Source organism: Rhinatrema bivittatum, chromosome 3 (assembly GCF_901001135.1).
Source record: "Rhinatrema bivittatum chromosome 3, aRhiBiv1.1, whole genome shotgun sequence".
Classification (NCBI taxonomy): domain Eukaryota; kingdom Metazoa; phylum Chordata; class Amphibia; order Gymnophiona; family Rhinatrematidae; genus Rhinatrema; species Rhinatrema bivittatum.
Window position 1 is genome coordinate 33,850,353 of NC_042617.1, and position 26,622 is coordinate 33,876,974.

At 44.4% G+C, this 26,622-nt stretch overlaps 1 protein-coding gene across 2 annotated transcripts in view; it reads right to left on the minus strand.

The window, feature by feature from the left end:
• Positions 1 to 26,622, minus strand: part of DNAH14 (dynein axonemal heavy chain 14) — a 461,040-nt gene that overhangs the window by 29,573 nt on the left and 404,845 nt on the right. For both annotated transcript variants that reach the window (XM_029593090.1, XM_029593089.1), the window contains 3 exons: positions 24,395 to 24,582; positions 17,007 to 17,206; positions 10,819 to 10,931 (listed from right to left, as the gene is read on the minus strand). In XM_029593090.1, coding sequence (XP_029448950.1) covers positions 10,819 to 10,931; positions 17,007 to 17,206; positions 24,395 to 24,582 — 501 coding nt within the window. The remainder of the gene's footprint in view (positions 1 to 10,818; positions 10,932 to 17,006; positions 17,207 to 24,394; positions 24,583 to 26,622) is intronic.

Genomic DNA, 26,622 nt, shown 5'->3' on the forward strand with positions numbered 1-26,622 from the left:
CTCCATTGTGTCAGGAGCAGAGCAGGCGTGCTGACAGTTCGTCATCGATCGCCTTCCAGGACGACGAGGGCTTCCATCTCGGCGCTGGGGAAAGACCGGGCCGAGCACCGTGGCACCCATCATCGCTGACATCGTGATCGTCCGCCGCTGACGCCATCCAGCACATCGGTGCCATCCTTCTCCAGGCTGGACAACGCTCGGGCAGAGCGACATCACCACTGCCATCAGCACTGTTCCTACAGTTTTGGCAGTCCTTGGTGATCCAGAACTTCCGGATCCAGGTCCGACAGCTTCTGCATTGGCGTCACGACACATCGAGCCGCTGTGACGAGGGAAGGGAACATGAGTTCCGTTAGGGCTCCTCTGTTCCTGGCGTGCCCCACCGTCAAGTGGTGTGGGACTATGGCCATCTGTTACACTTAGCAGTCTAAACGCCACTCACGCCTGGCCTGTCTCCTCTGTACCTGTGCCACCATACCGGGTTTCAGAGCGAGATGGACATTTACGTCCCCGGCCTTACCCTCGAGGACTCCGGAGACCGTCGGAGTCAACAATCTTCACCGGCTCGTCTTGCGGCGATCCACGTCGGATGGTAAGTACCCGCTTCGGCGGCATTCCCATAGAGTTGTGTTCTCCCATTCGGACCGTGGTTCGAAAAGTTCTGGGTCATGTGCCTTTTAGAACTGTATTAGTGTCACATATCGCTATGTTAGCTATGTTAGCCACAATATCAGGAGAACCCCTCTATCTTCTTGGGATTGCAGCAGGGCTTCTTCTCTTGTCAGTAACAAGTCCCTGTGCCGACCAATGCTCTGACTCTTGGTTCCCTCCCAACCAAGGTCCAGCTGCATTGGCTGATCTGCTAAACATGAGATTCAGCAACCATTGCCCCATGTACAAGTCCACCTTGAGGCCTGGCCACAGGTCTCAGTGTCTCCTTGTACAGCATACAGAAATGCGGGTACCACTTACCGCTCACACACCTGCAGGAGCCTACATGATATCCTCCATTGGGACACCTCCTGGTCTCCCATCTGGTCAGATATCAGAGCGGCCACCCCACCTTGTACCAAAGTCCCGGTATACTCCCCCAGGCGCTACGAAGTGCAGAGGGGAGAAGGGAGGGGGGTTGGGGAGTTTTAATTGCACTATTCTTTCTTTTAACAGAAAATAGTTACTCTCCGCACATCCTGGACCTAAGAAAATCCAACTTTCTTTAGACGTCACAGGTACAATGGTATCTTTGGTTACCATCACTCCATACTGCAGTAAGTACATTATTTTAATGTTTCTATGTGCTTTATGGTGAGTCAACATTACAACCCCAAGCTCTGCCGCTGGCACCAGCTTCGGTAAGTGAACTGTCTCTTGCATCACTGTTGGTGAATGCTGTTTTCTCTGCGGAGTGTAACATCATTCACTTTCCTTGCATAGACTACTGCTAACCACTTTCAGTACATGCAAGGAGCTCTCACTTTTTTCAGGACTCACTATACATTTACTAACTGGGATTACTGTCACTGCCATAAATCCCTTCTGTAACACTTCTGGACACCACAGTCTTAAGACCCTCTTGTCCAGCATGCGCACAGACATTCTGATACATTGTTATATGTCCCTGCGCATATTTTCCATAACCTCAGCCTTTCAACTTTTCATGGTTGGGCTATGGGGTTTCTTCCCACTATGCATTTTTCTCATAATTCAAAACTGCTATGGGTTATATTCAGTGACATTCTATACTCAATGGACCTAAGTGGTTTCATTGCTTTCGTCCCTGATTCTTATCCCAGTTCGAACTAGGACCTAGTCTCCTTCGACTCATGCTCGCAATTCCTTAGGGTTATAAAGTTTCTCCTGAAAGCTTTCAACCCATTATGCATCTATTGCACTCCAGCATAGTTTCTCATAAACTTCCTGGACGTTGCACCCATGAGTTATGCCCTTATGCCTTCCAATACTGCTTTTGCAACAATTCTTTGTGCATACAGACAGACAGCATAGGGACAATGTGCTTTCCAACTCATAAGCACGCATTACCTCTTAGCTGCTCTGCTAGACAGCTGCGCAGCTCTACCCTTGGCCCTTGTTCACTTCATGCGACCTTGGGCCACATATCTAAGAGATTTAATGAACGCTCTATCTGACCTTCTCCACGTAGGTTCTATCCTCTCGAATGGTCTCAATTACATGTGTACAGGGCAAATCTTTTAACGCTGAGTTTAACTAAACTTTCCTTGGCGTCTGCATCATTCCATACGATGCACAGGTTCTGCTCCCTGCACATGTTTCCTATGCGTTCCCTTAGATGCCTTTTCTTCCATCAAAGGCCTCTTCAATATATCTCTTCTGCTGCCTCTCGTAGCCAGCATTCTTCTAATGTTGAACTGGGATGGGGTTCAGTATTCTTTTCCCCACTCCCTGACTGAGATCAGTATGCTTTCCCATACTTCTCAATCCATCATATCAGTAACCTTTTATTCTCTCACCAGTCAGTCCCAAATCATAGACTTACTGATGTTCTTAGGTTCTGGTAGCGTCACAAAACCTTCTAAACATAAATCTTGCCGTTTAATATGACAGGCTTTACCTCCTGACGCTAAAAAAAAAAAAAAAAAAAAAAAAGAGGTATTACCCCTTTTACTTTTCCACCATTTTTTCTTACTCCCTCGGATTCTGTTCTCCAGACATCCTCCACATAGATACACCTTTCTCTTAGGAGGTGTATCGTTTTGGGAGTTGGGTTCCCGTTTTCGGTAATCCTCTCTGAGTCGGCTTACCATGGATTATCCACTGATCAAGCCGCCTCTATTTCTCTAATCACGGAATGAACATATATATTCTCCTTATAAGTCTCATACATTCTACGTTTGAGCCTTTCCATTCCTCTCTTCCACAGTTTGGCAAGGGAACTTCTTTCCCTCTTAATGTCATTCCTGCCAGCAGGGTCCGTGAGTTATGCACTCTTTCCATACTCACCTGACTCCGTTCCTCTGCCACTGAGTAGTTCTACGCATTCAACTTTCTATCCTTTTCAGGTAGATGTTGTATCGCCTTTCCTCAGGAAATACTCTATTAATTTTTCCTAACCTCTCTCTCTCGCCCTAGGGAGAGACTGGGTTTTCCACATTCCTGGACAGTAATGCTGCGCTTACATTCTATCTACATTGCACTGCATTCCATGTGAATTCCACTTGACTCTTTCCTTCATGCAAGGGTCAAGCTGCTACTTCCAGTGGCCACACAGACCTAATCCTTCTGATTAAGTGGTCTATATTTCCTTTCCTACCAACAAGCAGACATTTCACTACAACACTGTGGGTATCCACATACTGTTGTGTCCGTCTTAGCCTTAACAGCTTCCCTTTGGTTACTGCTGCTTGTACTTTTTTATCAGGTTGCAGCCTGGAGTCCTCTCCATACCTTCGCAGCCTATTATTGCTTACATTTGACTAGCCGGCATGCTCCATGTTTGGCCAGTCCGCCTATTCTTACTTTTTTCAATTCACTACCCAACATCCTTCCACGAACCCATTATGGTGTTGCGGATGCCCTCCGTTCCCATTTCCACCTCAGTCGTTACGCCTTTGCGCATCTGCGGTGTATCTGGTGCATTCCCGGGCATCCTCAGCTCGGTACTCACTCATTTGTGAGGACTACCATCCTGCTTGTCCTGTGAGAAAGCAAATGTTGCTTACCTGATGTAACAGGTGTTCTCACAGGACAGCAGGATGTTAGTCCTCACGAAACCCGCCCGCCACCCCGCGGAGTTGGGTCTGTATACTTTTATTTTAGTTTCGCTTGCGCTTTTTAGCTATAAGACGAGACTGAGGGAGACACCTGTGGCTCACAGGGATAATTGCAGGCTGGGCATGCTCAGTGCACCCAGTGTGCCAGTGTCAGTCAAAGCTTGTTGAAACTTTGACAGAAAAGTTTTCCGTACAGGGCTCCATCCTCGATGTCACCCATTTGTGAGGACTAACATCCTGCTGTCCTGTGAGAACACCTGTTACATCAGGTAAGCAACATTTGCTATACTCACACGTGGGCGTCCATGTGCACATTTTATAACATTGGCACGTCGACGCACGCATGTTATAAAATCTGCTAACCGTGCCCACATGCGCACCAGATTTTATATCAGCAGGTGCATGTGCATAAGGGGGGGTACATTTTATAAGATGCGCGTGGCGACGCGATAGGATATTTTCCCAGTTACTCACTAAAGGAGCAGACTGGGAGGGAACTTCCTATGCTCCTTACCTAACCTGTCTCCCTTTTCCCTTTCTCCGCCCTGACCCCTAAAACCCTGCTAACTTTTTCTTTTTGTTTGTTTTCAAACTTACCTGCTCCCCAGAGGAGTAGCAGGTTGTGCTCGCTGGTTGGCTACCAGCCCGCGCTTCGCCAGGACAGTGTCTAATGGCGCTGTCCCGGCCCACCCATGCCACGCCCAGACCCCACCCCAGCCCGTCCCTTTTGGCCAAACCCGATCTTCTGCGTGTACGGGCAAATACCCGCATGGCTGCAGGCCTTTGAAAATCCCCGCGGCGCACGCGCAGCCCGGCCACTCGCATATCTGCCCCTTTCATGTTCTTCGCGTTTTTTTAAATCGGCCCTTAAGATTTCAACCAGGTGCCTTACGTTTAACAGGCGATTCAGCCAAAATCTTTTTGACCTCTTAAGAATGAATATCATGGGGATAAACAAATGGTAATGGTCATAAAAGCAGATGTTTTGGGGGGAAAAAGATATTTGGAGCGTGCAGGAGGAGGTCTCACCACACATCCTTCAATAATACTGCAAATTCTGTCCACGCTCAGAAACACCTAATCTTACACATGTATACGTACACATAAATTTGCTTGTTTGTTTGTCTCTGGCAGCTTTCAGACCTGTTTAACATTCGATTATGTTTGCACAAAAACAGGAAAGTTAGCTTGAACTAAGATGTGACTCGAAAGACAACTTGTTTACCTATCACACAACTGCCTCACATCACTGGGTGCAATGTCTAGCACAATGAAGCTTCCAGAGTTTTCTAGTAAAGAAATAATCTGCCTCAGATAATTTAGTGCTAGTTTTTGTTTTTTCTTTTAGTACCTCAGCCAGGTTTTCAGCATTTATTATTTTTATTGCACCTTTTGTCAAATTGGTAATTTGAACACCTCCCCCCCGGCTGTTTTTCAGTGAGATCAGAGTGTCTAGTAGAAACTGCATAATACACAAGAGAGGGTACTGTTAAATGGAATTCATTCTGTGGTGAGAAAGGGATTAATGATCGGTCCTGAAGCAGGTTCTGTTCTGTTCAATATTTTTGTGAGTGATATTGCAGAGGGGTGTGAGGCAGTGCCCCTAGTGTTCCTCTATTTACCTGCACCTTAAGGAGAGTATGCTCTATGGGCGGGATCCTGCGGGGCATGTGGGGCTCAGAGAGTGTAACCAGAGACGGGAATAAGAGCTGGGATCCAGGTGGGGATAACCAGACCAGGCCTGAGGTCTCCAGGAGGAAGGCAGCTCCTGTAATGTAACACTGTCCAAACATAGAGCTGAGACGAAGAAGTACAAACTGTGAGTAGAGAAAGTGCACTGTCTGAAGGGAAAAGCAGTCTACTGTTGAGTATATGATTGAAGCTGTGAATAAAGATTATGTTTTAAGAAAGGCTGGAGTGAGACTGAATTTCTGCCTCCAGGCCTATGGGAATCACAAGGGGTTAGAAGGAAAAGTTTGCCTTTTTGCAGATGACACTAAGATTTGCAATGGCATGGACATTCTGAGAAAGTAGATGGAATGAAAAGTGATCTAAGAAACCTTGAGGAGTGGTTGACTGCTCGGTAGTTAAGATTTGATACAAAGAAGTGTAGCATCATGTATTTGGGTTGTGGAAAGACATTTAACTACTGAAAGATATTAATAATGCACAACAAGCAAACCCTCCAATGGAAACAAAGTTGTAGAAATAAGGGTCATAATATGAAGCTTCAAGGAGAAGATGCAGGAATAACATTAGGAAATGTATTTTCATGGAAAGAGAGGTGGATCCCTAGAATGCCCTGTCAGAAAGAGTAAAAACTTCAAAAGGCTATGGGATAAACACAAAGGGCTGGATTTTAAAAGGGTTACGCACATAATCCTTTTAAAAGCCCTCTGCGCATGCCGAGCCTATTTTGCATAGGCTCGGCGGCGCAAGCAAGCCCCAGGATGCGCGTAAGTCCCAGGGCTTGCAAAAAGGGGCGGCCGGGGGTGTGGCCAGGGGGTGTGTGATTTCAGATCGGGGGCGTGTGGGCGGTCCGGGGGCATGGCCGAGTGCCCCGACACAGCGCCTGTGTCGGGGCCTGCCGTGCCGGCGCGCGTAAGTTACTACTGCCCGGAGGCAGTAGTAACTTTTCAGATAAAGGTAGGAGGGGGAGGCCTAGATAGGGCTGGGAGGGTGGGTAAGGGAGGGGAAGGTGTGGGGGGGTGGAAGGAAAGTTCCCTCCGAGGCCGCTCCGATTTCGGAGCGGCCTCGGAGGGGAATGGGCAGCGCGCGCAGGACTCGGCGTGCGCAAGTTGCACAAATGTGCACCCCCTTGCGCATGCCGACCCCAGATTTTATAAGATACGCGCGGCTACGCTCGTATCTTATAAAATCCAGCGTACTTTTGTTCGCGCGCGCACTGTCTTTTAAAATGTACCCCAAAGGATTCTTAGTTGTAAACAGCGGAGCATGGTCTAGTGGCATCACATGAGGTAGCTCGCATGGAGCACCAGTTATGACCCTAACACCAGTGGTATGACTGTAATAGACTTCTAAAAAGACATTGAGGTAATCTGCATTGAACAGCTGTTAGGACCCTAACAGCCTATGCTTCCAAGAAGGCACTGAGGTAACCTGTAGAGAGCGGCGGTTACGACCCAAAAAGCGGTGACAATACTGCATCGGGTTCTATGAAGGCACTGGGGTAACCTGCATGAAATGACCATAGTTACAACTCAATCATAAATGAGCATGACAAGGCCAGATGTTTTAGGCAATGGTTTTGCTAGTATGGGTAGCTGGGTAAATTATAATAAGTAAATAAATTGGTAATAAGTCACTGAGGGGAATCAAAAAGGAAGATGACAAGGTCTAGAACAGCCAACCACTGGAGGTGGTAGAAGCCAGTATTTGAACAGATTCTGGGCAAGTTTGGGACTGATATGGAGGGCAGTTTTATAGAAGAAGTTGAAAATTTGGGTAAAAGATGTTGGGAGTTGGGGGCCTGGTATTTGGCTGAGTGTTGGATTTTATCTGCTCATCTATTCAAAGTGGAAGAATTGCAAATGGACAAACTAAATGGGCCAATTTGGTCTTTCTGCTGACATTTACTGGAGTTGAAGGTCAAAGTTGCTCAGGTCTTCAAGGAAGAAAGGAAGTGTCTCAGGAGAGATTCCTGAGTGTGTCCTGAGGGAGCCTGAATTTCTGGAGAGGTTGGAGAAAGAATTGTCCTTTGTGGGAGCTCAAAGCAAAAACTGCCTAATAGAGGAAGGTACTGAGGAGTTATTGACTAAACCAAGGCTCTATTAGAAACTCATCTTATGAGAACTGGGAAGAGAGTTACACAGAGAAAACCAGCTGCATTCAGAGACAGGTAGCAGGGAGAGTCAAGGGAGAAGGGTTCCTGCTCCAGAAAGCTTACCTGGCAGAGGATGTGTGAAGCATTTTGTTACAGTGAGAGACTGAGAATTTTTTTGAGCTTTTGGACTTTATTTTCTGAACTGCTTGGTATACTAACCCATGCTATACTGGCAGGCCCGGTGCGACCAGGTGTGCACACCGTGCATTTGCAAAGGGCGGCATACCTGAGGGGGTGACAGCAGCAGGAAAGAACACAGAGCTGCCGGCGGAGCTCAACCTGCCAGCGGCTGAAAATGAGAAAAGGCCGGGAAGACGAGGCAAGTTGCTGGCGGAGCTCAACCCGCTGGGAGCCAAAAGTGAGGAAAGGCCACAGCAGTTTTCCCTGTTAACTGTGTGTGTGTGTGCTCACAGCTTTCCTGCCCCCACTCCCTCAATCACGAGAAGGCCGGCAGAGTTGAAGGAAAGACTAGCCCATGGGGCCGTGGCGGAGCTCATCCCACCATGGCCTGAACTTAAGAGAGAAGGAAGCCAGCGAGCCCTGGTGGATTTCATACAACCATGGCCTGAAGAGAAGAGGAAGATGGAGAGGGCCGCGGGGGAGCTCAGTACACCATGGCCTGGAGAAAGGAGGCCATGTGTGTGACTGTCTGTGTGTGTACCTGTGTACATGTGTCTGTGTCACAACTTGTGTGTGTCTGTGTCTGAGCTTGTGTTCATGTGTATGTCTGTGTGAGAGCCTATTTGTGAGTGCCTATGTGCAGGTGTGTGTGTGTACCTGTGAGAGCCTGTGTGTTACATACAGGCTTTCACAGACAGGCACACACACATAATGTGTCTGTGAGGGATTAAGAGGGCATGTGTGAGAGTGCATAGGCATGTATATGAGAGATGGAATGGGTGAGAGAATGAATATGTGTGCATATATGTTTGTGTGCGTGTGAAGATAAAATTTGTGTGGCCCTACCTCCCCCAATGCTCGACAATGTCAGGGCGATGGGAAATCAAAAGATATGGAGAGCAGGAGATTTTTAAATACTCAGTTTTAATTATTGGGTGTAATTTGATGTTTCTGCTGTTTTTAATATTTTATTGTTTTTTGGGAAATATTAAAACATATTTTAGTTATTGGATTTTTTTGTTCATCAGATGTTTTGAAATATTTTATTGGTGTTTGGGAAATTTTGGATATTCTATTTGCTGATTTGAAATATTTATTCTTTTTATGACTATGATTTTACTATTATAATTGATGATTTCTTGATTTTATTATTTAATGTTTTATGAAGAATGGTAATGTTTCTGGTTTTCCATTGTTGCTCTGCTTATTGAGGCTGGCTTGTTGTGGTTTCCAGTTCAGTTCTTCTCTGCATGTTTCTATTTATACTTTCTGGTCTCTTTAGTCTGTATTTGGTTAGGGTCTGTCTGTGTTTTCCATGTGTGAGCAAGGTGTCAGGTATTCTGCTACCATATAATTGATCTGCACGGATCTATAGCAGTCTGATCTGTTTTTCTAATAGAAGGTGTATTGGTGTTCTAGGGCTTGGTGTAATGGGGTAGATTTTAAGAGATACGTGCGCGCGCTACCCGGCATGCACACATGGACACGCGATTTTATACCATGCGCGTGCATGTTATAAAATCGGGGGTCAGCGCGCGCAAGGGGGTGCACAATTGTGCACCTTGTGCACACAGAGCCCACACCGAGCTGCGCTGCCTTCCCCTGTTCCCTACCCTCCCACCCCACCTTCTCTTCCCCTACCTCCCCTGCCCTTTCTTCCCCTACCTTTTTCTTGTTTTTTATCTTGTGCGTGATCCCTGGCACAGTGGCCATGCGGAGGCTTATGGCCATGCCCCGCCCCTTTAATAAAGCCCCGGGACTTACACGCGTCCCAGGGCTTTATGCTCGTCGCCGGGCCTTTCTAAACTAGGCCCGGCGCGCGTAGGCCTTTGAAAATCCGGCCCAATATGTGCAGTGATGCCTTTTCGTACATAAGGTTGTTACTGTTTGAGTGCTGGCAGTTAGGGTTGTTTTGGTATGGGAGGTTTACTATACTGAAATGCTAATTCCGTTTATTCATGGCTTTCTGAGGGCCAGGCCCACACCCAGCACATATTGCAAAAAATGTAATTCCATAGGAGTTCCAAGTGTCTTTTTTTTTGCAGGATTTTCTGGCTGGCACCACAGCAGTGCAGGTAAATATAATATGCATGTTGTAAGTGATGATTTTGCCTCAGAAAACTGTACTTTTGAATGTTCTTTGTCATGTAAAATTTGTTATAAATGCATAATTTAATTGTGTGTGTCTGGAAAGGGTGTGGGAGTGTGTTTGTAAGTGTGTGTTTGTGTGTGGGGGGGGGGGGGGGGGGGGGGGGGGGCGGCAGCAGTATGTACAAGGCTATATGGTTTCCCTAGGGTATATAATACCCTTCCCTATCCATAGGGGGAGGGGAGGGCGTGTCAATTTTTTAAAATAAGATTGCTGGAGGGAGCTGGGCTTTTTTTTCATAGGCCCAGGAGGCAGCACACTAATTGTTCACACAGAGCAGCAAAAAAGCTAGCACTGACCATAAATATTGGTGTGGATATTGTTTTTACTGCACTTTAAAAAATGTATGGTCAACTTCTGTGTGGTGATTTCTTCCAACTGAACTGGTGTGTGAAAGAGCTCCAAAGGTGAGAAAACCCTAGGAGCCTTGAAAAATAGGCTTTTCCCACCCTGTACGGGAACCTCAGGAGGGCATGGGATTGCCTGTGATCCATGTGTCTCCCAAATGAAGACAGGGGTTATGTGTACACCAGAGATATTTTTATAAAGAAGAAAAACATAAAACTCTTACAACACAAACATCATGCTTCAACTAGTCCAAACTATATTTATAAGAATCATGCAAAGCAAAAATTATGACTTTATAACATTACAGGTAGCTTTGCCACCTTCACCCCAAAAGTATTAATGAAGTTGTCAGTCAGGATATGAGAGGTTTTGTTTGCCAAAATCAACAGGATATCTTTCTGCTAAAAAATGTTTCTAAGTCCTGAATTACTGCTGCTAGGTGCAAATGTAATTATGAAATATCAAAAGCAGTGTCTTTTCTCCCATTTATGGTCAACTTGATTTTTGAACATCCCTGCCAACACTGTAGCTTTCAGTATATTGCAAGGTATTTCCCGGTACTTTCATGATGCTTTTCCCCTTTTCCTCCTCCTGCTTCTACGTCTTACTTGTGCTGTATGCAGCTGATGACCTGATTGGCCCACGTTGCGAAGAAATTCACTCGTTGAATTAGATCATCAATCCATGACCCCAAAGGCTTACAGGATTCATATGAATATTGCTGTTAAGAACAAAAGTGAGATTTTACATTTAAATATCACCTCTGAATCCTACATAATCCCCTTTTGTCTTTACATATTCCCAACATGAGAGAGATATAACCTCTAAGATGGATAACTTGGAAGCATATTTTTGGGAGAAGGACTATATGAAAGAGGATAGAGGAGAATGAAAAATGCTAATATGGTGAAATTTAAACTTACCTGTTTTTCTTTAGTCCTGCCAGACCAGCCCAGACGAGTGAGTTATGTCACCCTGACAGCAGATAGAGATGGAAGAAAAAAGCTGAAATCTAGCTCCACTCCCCTTCAGCAATTCAGTATCCTATGTCAAAGCTAAGAAAACTAAAGGAAATTGTTTTGCTTTGATTTCTAAATCACTACTGCAACCAAACCTAATGCAGCCAAAAATTTCACTCCATGGTCACTGACCAAGGAATAAGTGAATTCTGATACCAAGAGCACGATTAGGCCAACTACTTTCAGAGTGGGCAACAACATACTTCCTGTTTGTATTCTGAACTTGTCCGACTGAAAGCCCTTGAACTTCCCTGGGGGATGGGATTCTGGATTCGTCTGGTCTGGCAGGACTAAAGGAAAGGAAATTAACAAATAAGTTTAAATTTCACCTTCCTTATCATCCATACCAGCCTAGTCCAGGTGAATGGTATGTATCCAAGCTCTACCCAGACCGAGTAGGAGAAAGTCATGAAAGGTCTCAGGACTCCTGCATTCAAGGCATAGCCTTTTCTGGCTTGCACAACCTGCTGAGGTGCAATAGAGGCAAGGGAGCTGTCCTACCATTATCCTGTGGATTGACAGATTTGGATTCTTTCTATGACTGATGCACATAAGGAAAAATAATCCAAGTACAGGTACACAATGCTATATTCTGTATTGAGATCCACCATCCAGGAAAAGGACTTTGGAGTTCTTGTGAACAATATGTTGACATCCTCTGCTTAGTGCATGGTGATGGTCAAGAAAGCAAAAAGGAATGGAGAATAAAACAGAAAATATATTGCCTCTGTATTAAGCCACAGTGCAACCAAATCTTGAGTATTGTGTGCAGTTCTGGTCGTCCCACCTCAAAAATTTATATATATAGCAAACCTAGAAAAGATGCAGAAAAAGGTGATAAAAATGATAAAGTTGATGGAAGGCTCTTCTTTGATGAGAGGCTACACAGGCTCTTTAGCTTGGGAAAGGGGTGGGATAGGAGACAGTGTTGTATTGTAGATTGGTAACTAGTTACAAGGCTGGAAATAGAAAGTTTTCCAAATGGAGAAAGATCATTAGTGAAGTACCACAGAGATTGATATTGTGCTGTTTAACAGATTCATAAATGACCTAGAAAAGGAAAGAGCGAGTGATGTGATCAAATTTGCAAATGACACAAAATATATTCAAATTGGTTAAAACGCCAGCAGATTGCAAGGTACTGCAAAGGGACCTTGTGAGACTAGGAGACTGCTCAACTGAACGACAGATGAAATGTAATGTGGAAGAGTGCAAAGTGATACACGTAGGGAAAAATAATACTAAGTATTGTGAGTTATTACCCAGGAAAAGGACCTTGGAGTCCTTGTGGACAATACATTGAAATCCTCAGCTCAGTGCGTGGCGCAAGTCACAAAAGCGAATAGAATATTAGGAATGATCTGAAAAGGAATGGAGAATAAATGGAAACTATCATATTGTTCCTGTATTCAGCCAAAGTGAGACTGCACCTACAGTACTGAGTGCAGATCTGGTCACCTCCATCTCAGGAAGCTCATAGCGTAACTAGAAAAGGTGCAGAGGAGGGTGATAAAAAAGTGGACTCTGTTGCCTTAGGGGTGGATTTTAAAAAGCATTTACTCGAGCAAAACTGGTTTTTGCTCGAGTAAATACACTTTACTCAAGTAAGTGGGCTTTTCAAAATTGCTACAATATATGCCATTGAATTGTCCATAGGATTTACTCAAGTAAGTGCACTTTACTCGAGTAAATAGCTTTTGAAAATTGCTACAATAGTATGTCACATTTACATGCATAACTCCTTTGAAAATTACCCCCTTAGGATGTGGTCAAGGCGACGAGCATAGCGGAGTTTAAAAGAGTTTTGCAGAAGTTCCTGGAGGAAAAGTCCATAACACATTATCATCCAGGTAGACTAAAGAAAGCTATTGCCATCCCTGGGAGCGAGTAACAGGAATTAGATCTACTTTTTGGGAACTGCCAGGTGCTTGCGACCTGGATTGGTCACTATCGGAGACAGGATGCTGGGCTCGACAGGCCTTGCTCTGACCCAGCATGGCACCTCTTACCTTATGGACTCCTGTGCACTCATTAAACGGGCTCATTGGCCCTCTGGGAACAACAAGCTCTGAGTGGGCTGAGCTGCTTATCTCTTTGAATTCTCCTTAAACCGATGCCTTAGAAACCACAGAGCTTTCTCAGGACACATCAATAGACCTGAAACTATCCTAAATTCGTAAGGAACGAATCATCTACAAACATCTCAAAAGTGACTGACAATGGACTTGAGCATGGCTGACCCTGCCCTGAAAAGAAATTTGCTGCAGTTAAAAAAAACTTCCAGATCAGTGACCCAACAGAAAATCACTACTGCCAGATGGCTGGTGCTGCTCTCCTGATACCAGGAGACCTGGGGTGGCAAGTCATTTTTAAGGGGTGCATGTGTTCCCCCCTCCTGCAAGGCAATACCACTATAGGGCAGGTGCAAATCTACACGCGTAATGTTGATTTTTAGAAATATGGGCATAAATGATTTTCCTACCCCAACTCCGTCCTCCCCAGAATGCCTTTTTTATGCATGTAAAAGTACACATGTAAGTGAGTTACACGCATATTTGTACAGGAACAAACATCCCCTCCCTCCCTCTGGCCAAGAACTTTCAAAAGCCCATTTTATGCACGGAAATCCTTTTGAAAATTCAGCCCTTAGACTGTAAGCCGTCTCTGAGGCGCAGGCCTACTTACTGCATCTGAACTGTAACATGCCTTCAGGCACAGCTTTGGAAAGGTGCGTAATTAAATTCAAAATGCCTGTATTAAATCCCTGAAATCCTCTCAGGCAGCATTAGTCTCTGTTCTGTTGCTATGAGAAGCAAAATGAGTAGCAGCCAGAGAACATGCCTTTTTATCTTTCATGCATGTCAATAAAAATTGGCTTTTTTCACGTCTGTGCTCGGATCTGCAGCTCGTGAGAGACCAATATCGGGGCTGAAGCAGAGCAAGCTGCATATGGAGAGTGGAGGAGGAGAGGGGCCAGAAGTGTTAGGCGGGTATGGGAGGGGTCGTTGGATGGCGTCTTTTCTTCCTGGGTTAACACGGGCCCCCTCTCCCCAGAAGTTATCACTGCTGCGGCTCTGGTCAACAGGTCCCTTACTCCCAAGCCTTTTCCTATTACACTGGAAAGTGTATGGACTGTCCTTTCTTTGGCTGGAAATAATAATAATACTTATAGCTGGATATAGACTCAGGAAACCTCTTTGTCTGCTCAGATAGTTGATCTTTCTGGATTCTCTATCTTTACTACAGTCACCTCTTGTGCAAGATAAGATGGCAACTCGTCGTAGAATTGAGAACTTAAGAAATATCGTGAGACATTTAAATTTGCGGGTATTAAATTTTCCTATGTTATCGTTGCCCTCTCCTGTTGAACTCTAAGTTCTATTTACGTGAAGTTCTCAATATTTCACAGGAAGTAAGGCCCTTCTTCTTCCCTCTGGAAAAGGGGCAGAGATCAGGGAGCAGATAAGTGAAGACATTGCCAACTTGGATCTTTCTGAGATATTAGAGCCAACGGTGGTGGAAGAGCCTCACAGGGCTACTCAGTTTGTGAATTCTTTAGTTCTTCCAAGACTGAGATTTAAACCTGCATCTCTATTTTTTGGAATGCTCAGACTTTATTCATGGGCTATAAAAATATGGATATTTCTGGAACTGTGTAGGACTACACAGGAGTGTAGAAAGAAATTTATGTCTGTGTGCCATGAGGCTATAGCCCTGATAATATCTAAAATAAAATATATTTTCTTTGAGCCTCGCAATTATGTTTCTTTATAACTATCTTTCTGATGATTTAATAGTGAGTTTGCATAAGGTTGTTTTTGGGCATTGTTAACTCTAAATATCTGTTTAGAAAGGGGTAGGTTTTGTTAATTTGAGATGGCCTTCACTTAGTAATTTTTCCTGTTACTGTCCCCTAAATTTAACAGATTTCTGGCCCATATCTGGCTGTTATTTTTTTCTGATTGAGTGATTGCTTCTCTCTCTTGGTCTTAGTCTTTAGTGCACTAAATAGACGTGATATTTAATTCCTGTTTTTATGGTTTTCTTGCTATGCCTATGTTGATTTTGCAACTTTGGATTAGTTTTTAATATACCTGTTTTTACTCTGCTGTTTGTTTTTATATTTTTTATTTTTACTTTTGTGTGTTTGTTCTGCATAGTTTTGGAAGCATACAAATTAGAATTGGATTATTTATTAATGAAAGTACCTGCAGGCATCCTGCAGGGTGTAAAAAAAACCCCCAAACCAACCTATAAATGGAGAGATGATCTTCCAAACATCTACACAATCCCTAAATCTGAGTGATGTGAGGCTTGAAATGTTTACTTGTATTGAGGCCAATGTAATAAGGTGCGCTGAAGCTGCCACGGGTTTGTACGAGCATGTATGTGTGTTTTACTAGGCAAAGCCCTATATGGGGATGCAATCAGGGTTTTGTACACAGGAAAAAAGCACGTACGAACGTACTTACCGACCACATTTTTTTCTGCATGAATGCATGCTAATGGCATGCAAAGGAGGTGATTGCCTAATTGTGGGCAATGCAGGGAGCCGCGCTAATGCTAGTGCGGATTTTTTTATTGCCACGGTCAGGGTACGAGTTAAGTGACAGCGCCAACTTGGGGGCCATTTTATTCCATTGCTTGCATTGGTGTGGGGTAGTTGTGTGTCTGTGCAGCTCTGGTGTGATTTAGATTTATTTATTTAACATTTTCTATACCGACCTTCATGAAAAGATTCATATCAAACCGGTTTACATGGAACTTAGGGACTAACTAAATAACCATATAACAAGAAGACCAAAGCTCAGTTACATATAACAAGGAGATTGAACTTGGGGGCTAGAGTAGCCAGGAAGTAGGACAGCAAGAACTAGAGGTTAAATACATATGTACATACTGGGACTGATGATGGAGATTTCTGATTGTGTCCAGCTGTTCCTGATGCTGTGGTATATCTTGCGGCTTTTCCAAAGGATGACAGCAGGAGAAGGTTTGGCAGGTGACAGAGGTTGTGGCAGGAGAGAGGGGATCCGGAGGGAGCAGGTGATCCCTGCTGAGCACCTATTTTGGAATCCGAGCAGCCAGATTCAGGATTCATGCCCATGAGCACCTATCTCGGTGCTTGAGCGGCCAGATTCGTGATTAGCTAGGCGCCTTTCTGCACGCCCGGGCATCCTGATTCGTGCCCAGCTGAGCACCTATCTCGGTGCTTAGGCGGCCAGATTCGTGATTAGCTAGGCGCCTTTCTGGGCACCTGAGATTCCTGATTCATGCCCAGCTGAACACCTATCTCGCTGCCTTGCAGTGTGAATTATCACCCATGAAAATATGTCATGTTTTCTGCAGCACACAGTCATTCGAAATATTAAAATTATATTCCAGGTTCATACTTTCACTGAATAGGGAAACCCATTCTCTCGCTCGTTTTTATGTGCACATTATCGGTGCGGCTTTTCTGTGCAGCTGCGGCCACTTATTACATAGAGCCATACCGTGCTTAGGTACCTGCGTTTCTTCATGTGCGCAGATTTCTGCGTGTAAATAATTTGCATAATTTTTTTTACATCCCACGAAGATGCCAGCTTTAGCCGCGCACGGTGATCAAAACCGCCCTCATAACTAGCACCTGTTTTGCTGCGGATCTTATTAGATCAGCCCCATTGTATTTCCTGCAAACCATGGATTGTCACTTTATCACAATTATGAAGATGGTGTGAGAGAGAGGAAGAGCCAGAAAGAAAGTGCCAGGATTTATTTCTGATAAATAACCTTACCTTCCAGAGCTGGGGAATCCTCAGGTTCAGTAAGGCATTATACACTTCCTCTAGCCCTGCGGTCAGGATAATTTCCCCTTTTATAGCTTGCTGAAGAGCATATAATGACTGATGCATGACAGACAACAGCTGATTAAATCTGTCAATTTCCTGACGCAGAATGCTCAACAGGGCTGAGTTTATAAGGGAATCCTTATGGCCTAATGGGAAAATAGAAAGAACAATAAAATAAAAACAAAACTTAAGGAATGGGCTAGGAAGAGCTATAACCCTTCAAACCCAATGCCTAACAATGCTAGTAAAAAGCATTAAATGCAAAACTGTATTTATACTACAATTTCTTTTCATATTTAAAATTTTTTATAAAACAAAACAAAAATATACAGGGAACCATAGATATCACAGGTATTGACGAAACAATATAAGCATAATATATCATAATAGCAGTACAGTCATCTTAGTGTATATAGCAAGATACCACAAAAGTAGCAGAAACGAGGTCTATATTGTGATTCACTCTGCCATAATCTGTCTATTATAACTTTTTCATCCCTATCCCTCCCCCACCCCCCTGCCTCTTACATATGCAACAAACTCTTGATTGTAAACCTGAAATGCTGAGAATATGGAGTGAAACCATGGTCGGACCGCTTGAGGAGGTCAAACCAGCGTTTCAGAGGGCCTGGGAAAGAGATCTCCATTTGGAGTGGTCACCCCAGGACTGGAAGGGTATCTTTCCGAATATACTACAAATTTTAATGTCTTAGAACACATCCTGGTTGCCAGTTTTAAAAGCTAAGAGGGAAAGGTGTGCTGAATAGGGAATTGGAAGCCTGTTTCAGATTGTTTGGGACCCTTGCTTGCAAATCGACAGATCTTGCTGGAGAGCCGGACTCTCAGCTGCAGAAACAGGCAGAGTTCCCAGCAGAAAGCATGGCCTGAAGATCCTGCAGATTCCAGCACAGGGACACACAGCGGGATTACAACATTCTGTACATGTCAGTCATTTGGCATCATGAACATTCGTTTCTTGTTACATCAATGTCCATAAATTACTTCTACAACGCGGATTCTCTTCTTCTCTATGCCTGTGTCCCTCATCAACTGGATCCCGAGATGGGTTTACCCTTACAGATGGGCAGGGGGTGCCATAGCTGTGGGGGTATCCCTTTCCCAACAGTACTTGAAGTCCAGGGGTGACACAGTCCTCCCCCAAAATCTACTCTCCAGTGGGGGTCTCCAGCTATTCCAAAACGTAACTCCAGCTTCTCCTTTCCGCTGGTACACTTAGGATCTTCATTCGACAGATCCAGGCAGTAGGGGAAATCTCAGCTTTCCTACTCCCCATCACTGGGCGGCAGGAAAAATCGCCCCCTTCTTCACAAACACATGGAAAGAGGGGAAAAAATACAAAATCTCTCTCAAAATACCTAAAAGCTATTCTGCTAAAATGAGTCGCCACTGTGCTACCATCCACAGGTTGTGAAATGGCACCAGCAGATCTTCTCTATCCCTGGCCCTCTCAGGGAAAGTTTTTCCCCAATGTCTCTCTCTTCCCCGCCGGGTCAGGGACCAGGGATCTCAAAAGAAACATCAAAATCACTGAAAAAAAACTCAAGGCTGGAAGCAACCCCACCAGACAAATTGTGTAGTGGAAGGGACTTATGTTTCTCACCTATCCTGGGGCCCCAAACCGTGAGACCTGGTTACCTGCAATAGGTAAAACCTGGAAACAACAGGACTCCTCCTCTTCTGAAATCCAAACAAAAACTGCCACGCAGCTTCCTACTCTGCCTGCTTTTATACAGGCTGGAGCTGACCAGCCCAGCAGGCTCACTGGAGGTGCTCTCCAGGAGGGGTCTGCCCCACCCCTATCTCCTAACTCAGGGCTTAGCCTAGCGCCATCTAGTGGAGATCCCAGAGCATTCTCTACACTAATGAGGCTGCTGCCTGAATTTCCAACCTCCTAAATCCCCAATGCCCCTGCTGGACAGAATCCGGCCACCACCAACTTGCAAGCACTGACCCGTTGGTCGCTGGAGAGCCACAGTCTGCCGGCACTCCATGAACTGAGGTTGCACCTCCTTTATCCATCCTTCATTTTGTCTTATCGCCTCTCCCCTTGCCTCTGCTCTTTAGGGAGTGAAGGATGGGTTGTTTGTCTACAACTGTGCACCCTGTTCCTATTGCTTTCAAGGAATGTGACAGGAGATGAGGACAATTAGGCTCATCTAAGTCTGCCCAACTTCACTCCTGGAACAATACTGCACAAGCCAGCTGATCTCTGGCTCTCCTCTCACTTCTTCGCCACTAAGGATCCTCTGGGCTTATTCCATGCTTTGCCGAAATCCATTATCATTTTTTACTCCGCCGCCCTCTATTGGGAGTCCATTCCTTGAACCCACCAAACCTTCAGGAAAGAAATATTTTTTGATGTTGCATCTGAGTCTACCTGAATGAAGCCTCATACTAGGACCTCTTGCTCAAGAGCAATTTTTCCTTTCAAAATGCTTTGCTTTTTGTGCCTGATTTATACCTTTGAGTTGTTTGCCTATCTCTATCCTATATCCCCTGTCTCTCCTCTCTAGAGTATATATAGATATATATATGTTTAGGTTCTCAACTCTCTTCTCATATGGCTTTTGGTACAGATCCTGCACCATTTTGGCAGTCTCTTTCAGCACTGCCTCCAGCCTGTCTCTGTCCTTTGAAAGGTAAAGCTTCCAGAATGAGACTCGACATTCTAAGTGAGGTCTCGCCTAGGACCTGTACCGAGGTATTCTCACCTTTTTTTTTTTGACGAATATGCCTCTTCCTCTATGCCCTATCATCCCTCTGGCTAGGGCCACTGAATTATCGCACTATTTCAATACCTCACAATCTTCTGGCACTATCACTCCAAGGTTTCTCTCGTGGTTGGTGCACATCAGTTTCTCACCCCCCATCAAGTGTGCCACTCCTTAGGATTACTGAACACTGTAAATATTGCTTTAAAATCATACATGGGAACAAGCACACATTTACTTTTTACAGAGCTGTCCCTGAACTCCCCTGGGCTAGTAGTTAGGGGGTCTCTTCAGCCTACACATTGAAACTCAAACATTCAACCCTGCTGATTTTTTTTTTTGTACCCACTGGGTCAGCGCTAGGACTCACACAAGTAATTAAATCCCCAACTCATAAGAAGGACCACATATTAGACTTCATGTTCCTCATGGAAGTCAATAAACGAGAACCTGAAGGCATCGGATTACTACCCTTAACCAATAAAAGCATTTGCGACATCGCTCTCCGCTTTGACGGCGGTGGGGGGCAGGTGCAGGGGTAAAAGAGGAATTGGATTCAGAGACGACCCTGACTTTTATGGTCTGGGGTACTGATGCGCAGACAAAAGAGAAAAGAACAGGACGGCTTCAACGGCCAAGTCCATAAGCAAAGCACGTCAAGCAGCACTGTCTGAATTTTCAAGCAGACTCATCACCCAGTAAAATGTTGCTAATAGTAAGTTATTTATGGGTTTATTATATAACTGCACAGAGCGGCAATTGCTACCCTTAAGAGAAACATGGGCATAGCCTGCACGACACGGCAGATACTGCCATAAGAAGCTTGCTGGGCAGACTGGATGGACCATTTGGTCCTTTTATACATCATTAATATGTAACATCAGGTCCTGGACATTCAAATATTGCCACTCTGGGAGCAATGACTTGCTAATCAAATTCTCCTTAAACAGCAACCTAAAACAGGTATGCGCTGGGAGAATCTGGAAAGACATCTGAGACAGAAAAAGTCAGATCACTGAGAACTTTTTAGAGGCACTAGAATATCGTCAGGGGAAAGAGACACTAAAGTCAGTCAAGGAGTTAGGTAGACACATGGAACACATTTAGAAAAGGCCCTGGAGAAAATCTGCCCCCCCCCCCCCCCCCCCCGTTAACAAAAAAAAAAAGTCCTGTGCCCTCCACACAAATTTTCCTCATGGTACACTCTGCAATTTAAAATCCTAAACTGCCTAGGATGGTATTTGGAATGGAGATGGCATAAATCTCACCTGGAGCAGGGCAGGCTGAAATACAAAATACACTTGGCAATTTACCAATGAGCCGTAACAGGAACAAAAAAATCATTATTTCTCCCCAAGTACTGAACAGGCCTCAATGTCAACCAAGAGGTTATGCGATACAGTAAATGGCCTACTACAACCTCCTCCTCAACAACTCATTCCAAGCCCTCCCAATCTAACCTGCCTCCTCCTTTACCAACAAAATCAAGGCAAACTTTACTACCCTTCCAGCCCCTTGGATGGCCCAGAGCAGCTCATACGCACCTACTTTCCCCCCTTGCCCACCAAAAACTCCTCAAATTCAAGTTAAGGAAGCAAGCACGTGGGGGCCTCATAGAATGGGCCACATAAAATAGTGACCTCCTCCTCTCTGTTGGAAGACTGCTGCGGCTGCCAGCCGCACTAAAAAGATGCTGTGGTTCGTCTCCTTCTGAAAAAGAAAGCTTCCACCCAGTATCAAACGTCCCTTTTCTGGGGAAACTTGTAGAGCAGGCAGTTTATGCTCAGCTCAGTTCCTGGCTTGTGAGAAACTGGCTTGATCTGCAGCAGGACTGAGATCCAAGGTTTGGAACAGAGACAGTTCTCATCTGCCTGCTGGGCAAGCTCTACAAAAACCGTAACAAGGGTCTTGCCTCAGTACTGCTGTTGCTAGTCTTTTCGGCAGCATCTGACACTGTGGATCATGCAGTTATACTGTTGCGGCTGGCAGAGACCATCATGAAGGGAAAGTACTAACCTGTTTCAGATGCTATTTATGAGACAGACATCATATGTATGCATCCCTCCTCTGGGCCCTGACCTGCAGTATACCACAAGGATCTGTTCTGTCACACGATCTTTTCAATATTTAGCTCAAGCCATGAGCCCAGCTGATCCGATCAATGAACATAAAATACTGCATCTGTGCCATCAATATTCAGCTCTTCTTGCCCATGGAGCCCGACCTTCCTAGGGCTAAGAGAAAGCTAACCACCTGGTCTCCAGGCCATTCCAGAATGGGCTAAAAAAATCAAATTCTGTCTGAACCCAAGTAAAACTGAGCTGCTTTGGGATCAAAAGGTAGGTGGTCAAGTTCCCGATATTGAAATCCCTACAAGAGCCTCGGGGTCCTGCTAGACTCTGTGCTATCAGTGCCCTGACAGATCCAGGCAACTGTTATAAAACCTGCTGCTTTCCCCTGCGCCAATGACATAAAATCCGCCTGTTCACGGACACAGCGATAGTATCGCAGAAGGATGACTGTGATATGCTGTACAATGATCTGAAAATAAAAGGGCTTATAACAGCCACAACGCATTTAGAATGCCATTGCACAACTGTTAGACGGTTGTAGATAGCACAAACTCCACTGGGCTACCAGTGTTCTACCAGGGTCAAATTTAAAACCCTGACCCTGATATTGAATGTCCTGAGAGGAAACATTCCAGGTTACTTGAAGAACGGGTAAAACTCCTATGCATCTTCATGACCTTCCCAAGCATCTACGTCTTCACTCAAACAAATCGAATGGCCCAACATCCGTCAGTGGGCCTTCACAGTAGCTGCCCTTTCCTCTGAAACTCTCTATTAGAAGAATTATGCCTAACTCAGAATTATCTCCATTTCAGAAAGCTGGTGAAATACTGGCTCTTCTACTAGGAATTTAAGGGGTGACCTGGTGGCAAACCATACACTCCCCACCCAATTCCAGATTCTAGGTCTTTACCTAGATTGCCTTCTCCACACAAGAGACAAGGCTGTGTACATTCAGGGTAATTTTCAAAGGAAAATGTAAATGAAACATAATATCATAGCAAGTTTCAAAAGCCCATTTTACCCTCGTTAAGTGGTAAATCTATTGGCAGTTCAATAGTATATATTGTAGCAATTTTTAAAAGCTTTTGAAAACTGCTATATTATGAGCTATTGAACTGTCACTAGGTTTTACTCGTGTTAAGTGCATTTAACACGAGTAAATGGGCTTTTGAAAATTGCTATGATAATATATTACATTTACATTTTCCTTTGAAAATTAATGTTTATATATATTTGTGTGCACATGACTATAATATCCTTGACTATGTTGTTCCTAATAAGTCAATTGCTTATGGGCCAAATTTTAAAAGGTGCGCGCGAACAAATCTATGCCCGATTTTATAACATGCGCGTGCTGCCGTGCGCATGTTATAAAATCCAGGGTCGGCGCGCACAAGGGGGTGCACAATTGTGCAACTTGTGTGCGCCGAGCCGCACAGCCGTCCTCCATTCTCTCCAAGGCCGCTCCCCCCACCTTCCCTTACCTAACCCGCTCCCCAGCCCTACCTAGAATCCCCCCCTTACCTTTGTCGGGTAAGTTGCGCCTGCCTCCTGGCAGGCGTAGCTTACGCATGCCAGCCGGCCCGCGATTCCGGGCACAGAGGCAAATGGCTGCTATGCCTGGAGGCTCCGGGGCTTGCATGCACCGCCAAGCCTATGCAAAATAGGCTTGGCGCGCGCAGGGGCAGATTTTCTCAGGTTATGCGCATAGCCTTTGAAAATCTGCTCCTATGTTTATATCTCATTTTATTTGTTATACGCCACTGTCTCATTGATCTATACTTGCTATCATATAAATGTATTATTTTATTCATTACTTATTTATTCTCTCTTTGCAATGGTCTACTTTGACCTCAACATATATTAATGTGCTAAGCCTGATTGTACCCTAATGAGAGACTGTAAGGTTCATCTTTCCGATGCACCCTTTGTCTCTTCCAAGAAGGTAGTGGATAACTCATTTGAATAAAATAAAATCCTGTTGAGCCCTTCCCGATTAGTGTATTTATTATTTATTATGGATCCTGTACAGGGAAATGTTACATATTACTCAAGGCTATAGAGTGGTAACAAATGGAAGGTGAATTCTTGAAAATGAAAAGTTTACAGAGTAGAAATGGGATTCTGTGTTAGAGCATCAAAACCAAAATTTGTTAAAGGAGAACCAACAAAGAAGTTGGGAAGAGCGAATACCTTTGTTAGACTGGTGACTACTAAAATCCCTTTCTCAGGCAATATACTACCAACGAGGTTTTTTATGTGGGTAGAAGTCTTGCCTTTAGACATAGTTACAGGATTGCTTTCACCCTTTCTTTTCTTTCATAATGCCCAAATAGAAGGCAACCTGTAGTTTTCTTTTACATGAGCATCTTTACTCTCAACAGCCGTATGTTCCTTGAGGAAGGGATCTTAGTGGTGCAGAACGCATGCATCTGAAACGTCCATTAACTTGATGAAAGTTTAGATGTAGAAATACATTCCTAGTAACTCCTTTCAGGTGTGCATATATATACACCGCTTTTCTGACCTGCGGCTGATTTTCTGAGAGCAGCCCAAAGGGAGCCAGACATCAGGGTCGCCAGCGTGAGAGTCACATCCGAGTTTTTTCCGGGCCCAGCTGCACCTTCTGTGTCTTCTCCCTCCACAGTCTGTGGTAGCAGCGTTACGATATTAGATATGATCTCTGTAACTAATTCATCTTGGCTCTTGCCACCACTGTGAAAATAAATAAATAAATACATATACTGCACAACTTATTCTAATGTTTGTGTTTTCATATAGCTTGTTCCTTCTCATTAAAGAGCCATCACATGTCGCCTCTAGTATTTTCAGTTTTCTCCCAAATTCTGTCTCATGCATAGACAAAGCAAGACTGTGACTACTTGAATCCATCTGTGTTCAGAGCCACTGCCAATGCTACTCTTTGGCCTGCCATTAGATTGGGATGGCCCCTTGCCCTTTAATAACTGTCAACACAGATAAAGAAAAGACAAAACTTAGGGTATATCACATTGGTTACTCCACACGAACACAGAAAGTTACGCTATAACGCTTCTGAAACCCATAGGCATTTGTACAGCATGCAAACACCCAGAATGCTCTAGGCAACAGAATTAAATAGTTTCTAGTTTAATTTCTAGTTTATTAATTTTTTATATACCGTCGATTCAATAAAACCTTCACAACAGTTTACAATACAATAAAAGTAACGAAAATACAATAAATCATTAATAGGATCTGGTAAATAAGTAGCTATAAAATAATAAATAATTAAGAGCTAGTACAAATACTAAAATCGTAAAATCATAAAAAGATCAACTACAATATAAATTACAAACATTAAAAGAAAAGCGAGCCATGAAGTTAAAAAGTTTCTTAAATCTAAAACAGTAAGCATAAGATACAATAGTTTCTTAGCAATGAGACTGTTTCATTATAGCTACCAGTGTGTAAATCAAATACATGAAAGCACTTTCACGAGATCTATAGTGTGTTTTAGCCCTTCAATCATGTCCTAGATATCATGACTCAGTTTCGCATCACAATCTTATGTAACTATTACCCCAGTAGTCTAAAAACCACATAAATTACTTACTTGTAACTGATGTTCTCTGAAGACAGCATTCTAAAGCAGTAATAATATAGTTGAGTTTCTGTGCTGTTTGAGCTACGACTCAGAGCAAATTCTTATCCTTCTCCAAAACACACTTTGAAGCTTTCAAAACACAAACTGAAATGCAAGCATGCTGAGGAGCTGGCGAAGCTTTAATCTGCGATGCTGTTGGTGCATGGATTGGATATGGTAAAGTGCCCCTTGCTCTGAAGTGATCATGCTGGGAATATCACCTTCCCGGTTGGCTTTCAGCCATTCTGATCCCTGACTCTGAAATTACAGGCTGTTAGGAACCCTTTACCCCCTTCCCCCCATGACATTCTTGTGACAACTGAGTTGGTCCTAAAGGCAACGAGACAATGATCTCCACCCAGCCAATGTAGTCATTAACGGGGTGAATTTTCAAAGTCCTATGCGGGGATGTGCATGTATAATCGGCATGCAGGTGCGTAAGGAGCCTCTGTGCATAGTAAGTAAAATTTGATAAGGGCAGGAGTACATGCTACTGTCACCATAAAGCTGAAAAGTATAGTGGACGAAGAAGACATCACATAAGAACAGAACATAAGAACATTCCATACTGGGTCAGACCAAGGGTCCATCAAGCCCAGCATCCTGTTTACAACAGTGGCCAATCCAGGCCACAAGAACCCGGCAATTACCCAAACACTAAGAGGATCCCATGCTACTGATGCAATTAATAGCAGTGGCTGTTCCCTAAGTAAACTTGATTAATAGCAGTTAATGGACTTCTCCTCCAAGAACTTATCCAAACCTTTTTTAAACACAGCTACACTAAGGGGTAGATTTTTAAACATACGCGTGCACGCCACATGTGCGCACATTACCCGGCGTGCGCACATGGACGCGCGATTTTATACCATGCGCGTGCCGGCACGTGCATGGTATAAAATCTGAGGTGGCACATGCAAGGGGGGGAGGGTGAAATAATGCAATTTTCGCGCGGCAATGATTCATGGCCTTCCCCAGTTCCCTCCCAGCCCGCTCCAATTACGGAGCAGACTGGGAGGGAACTTTCTTAACCCCCTGCCCATACTCCCTCCCTCTTCCCCTGTCCTCCCCGACCCCTTAAAACAGCCTACCTTTATTTTTTGTTTCAGAACTTGCGTCAGCTGGCAGGC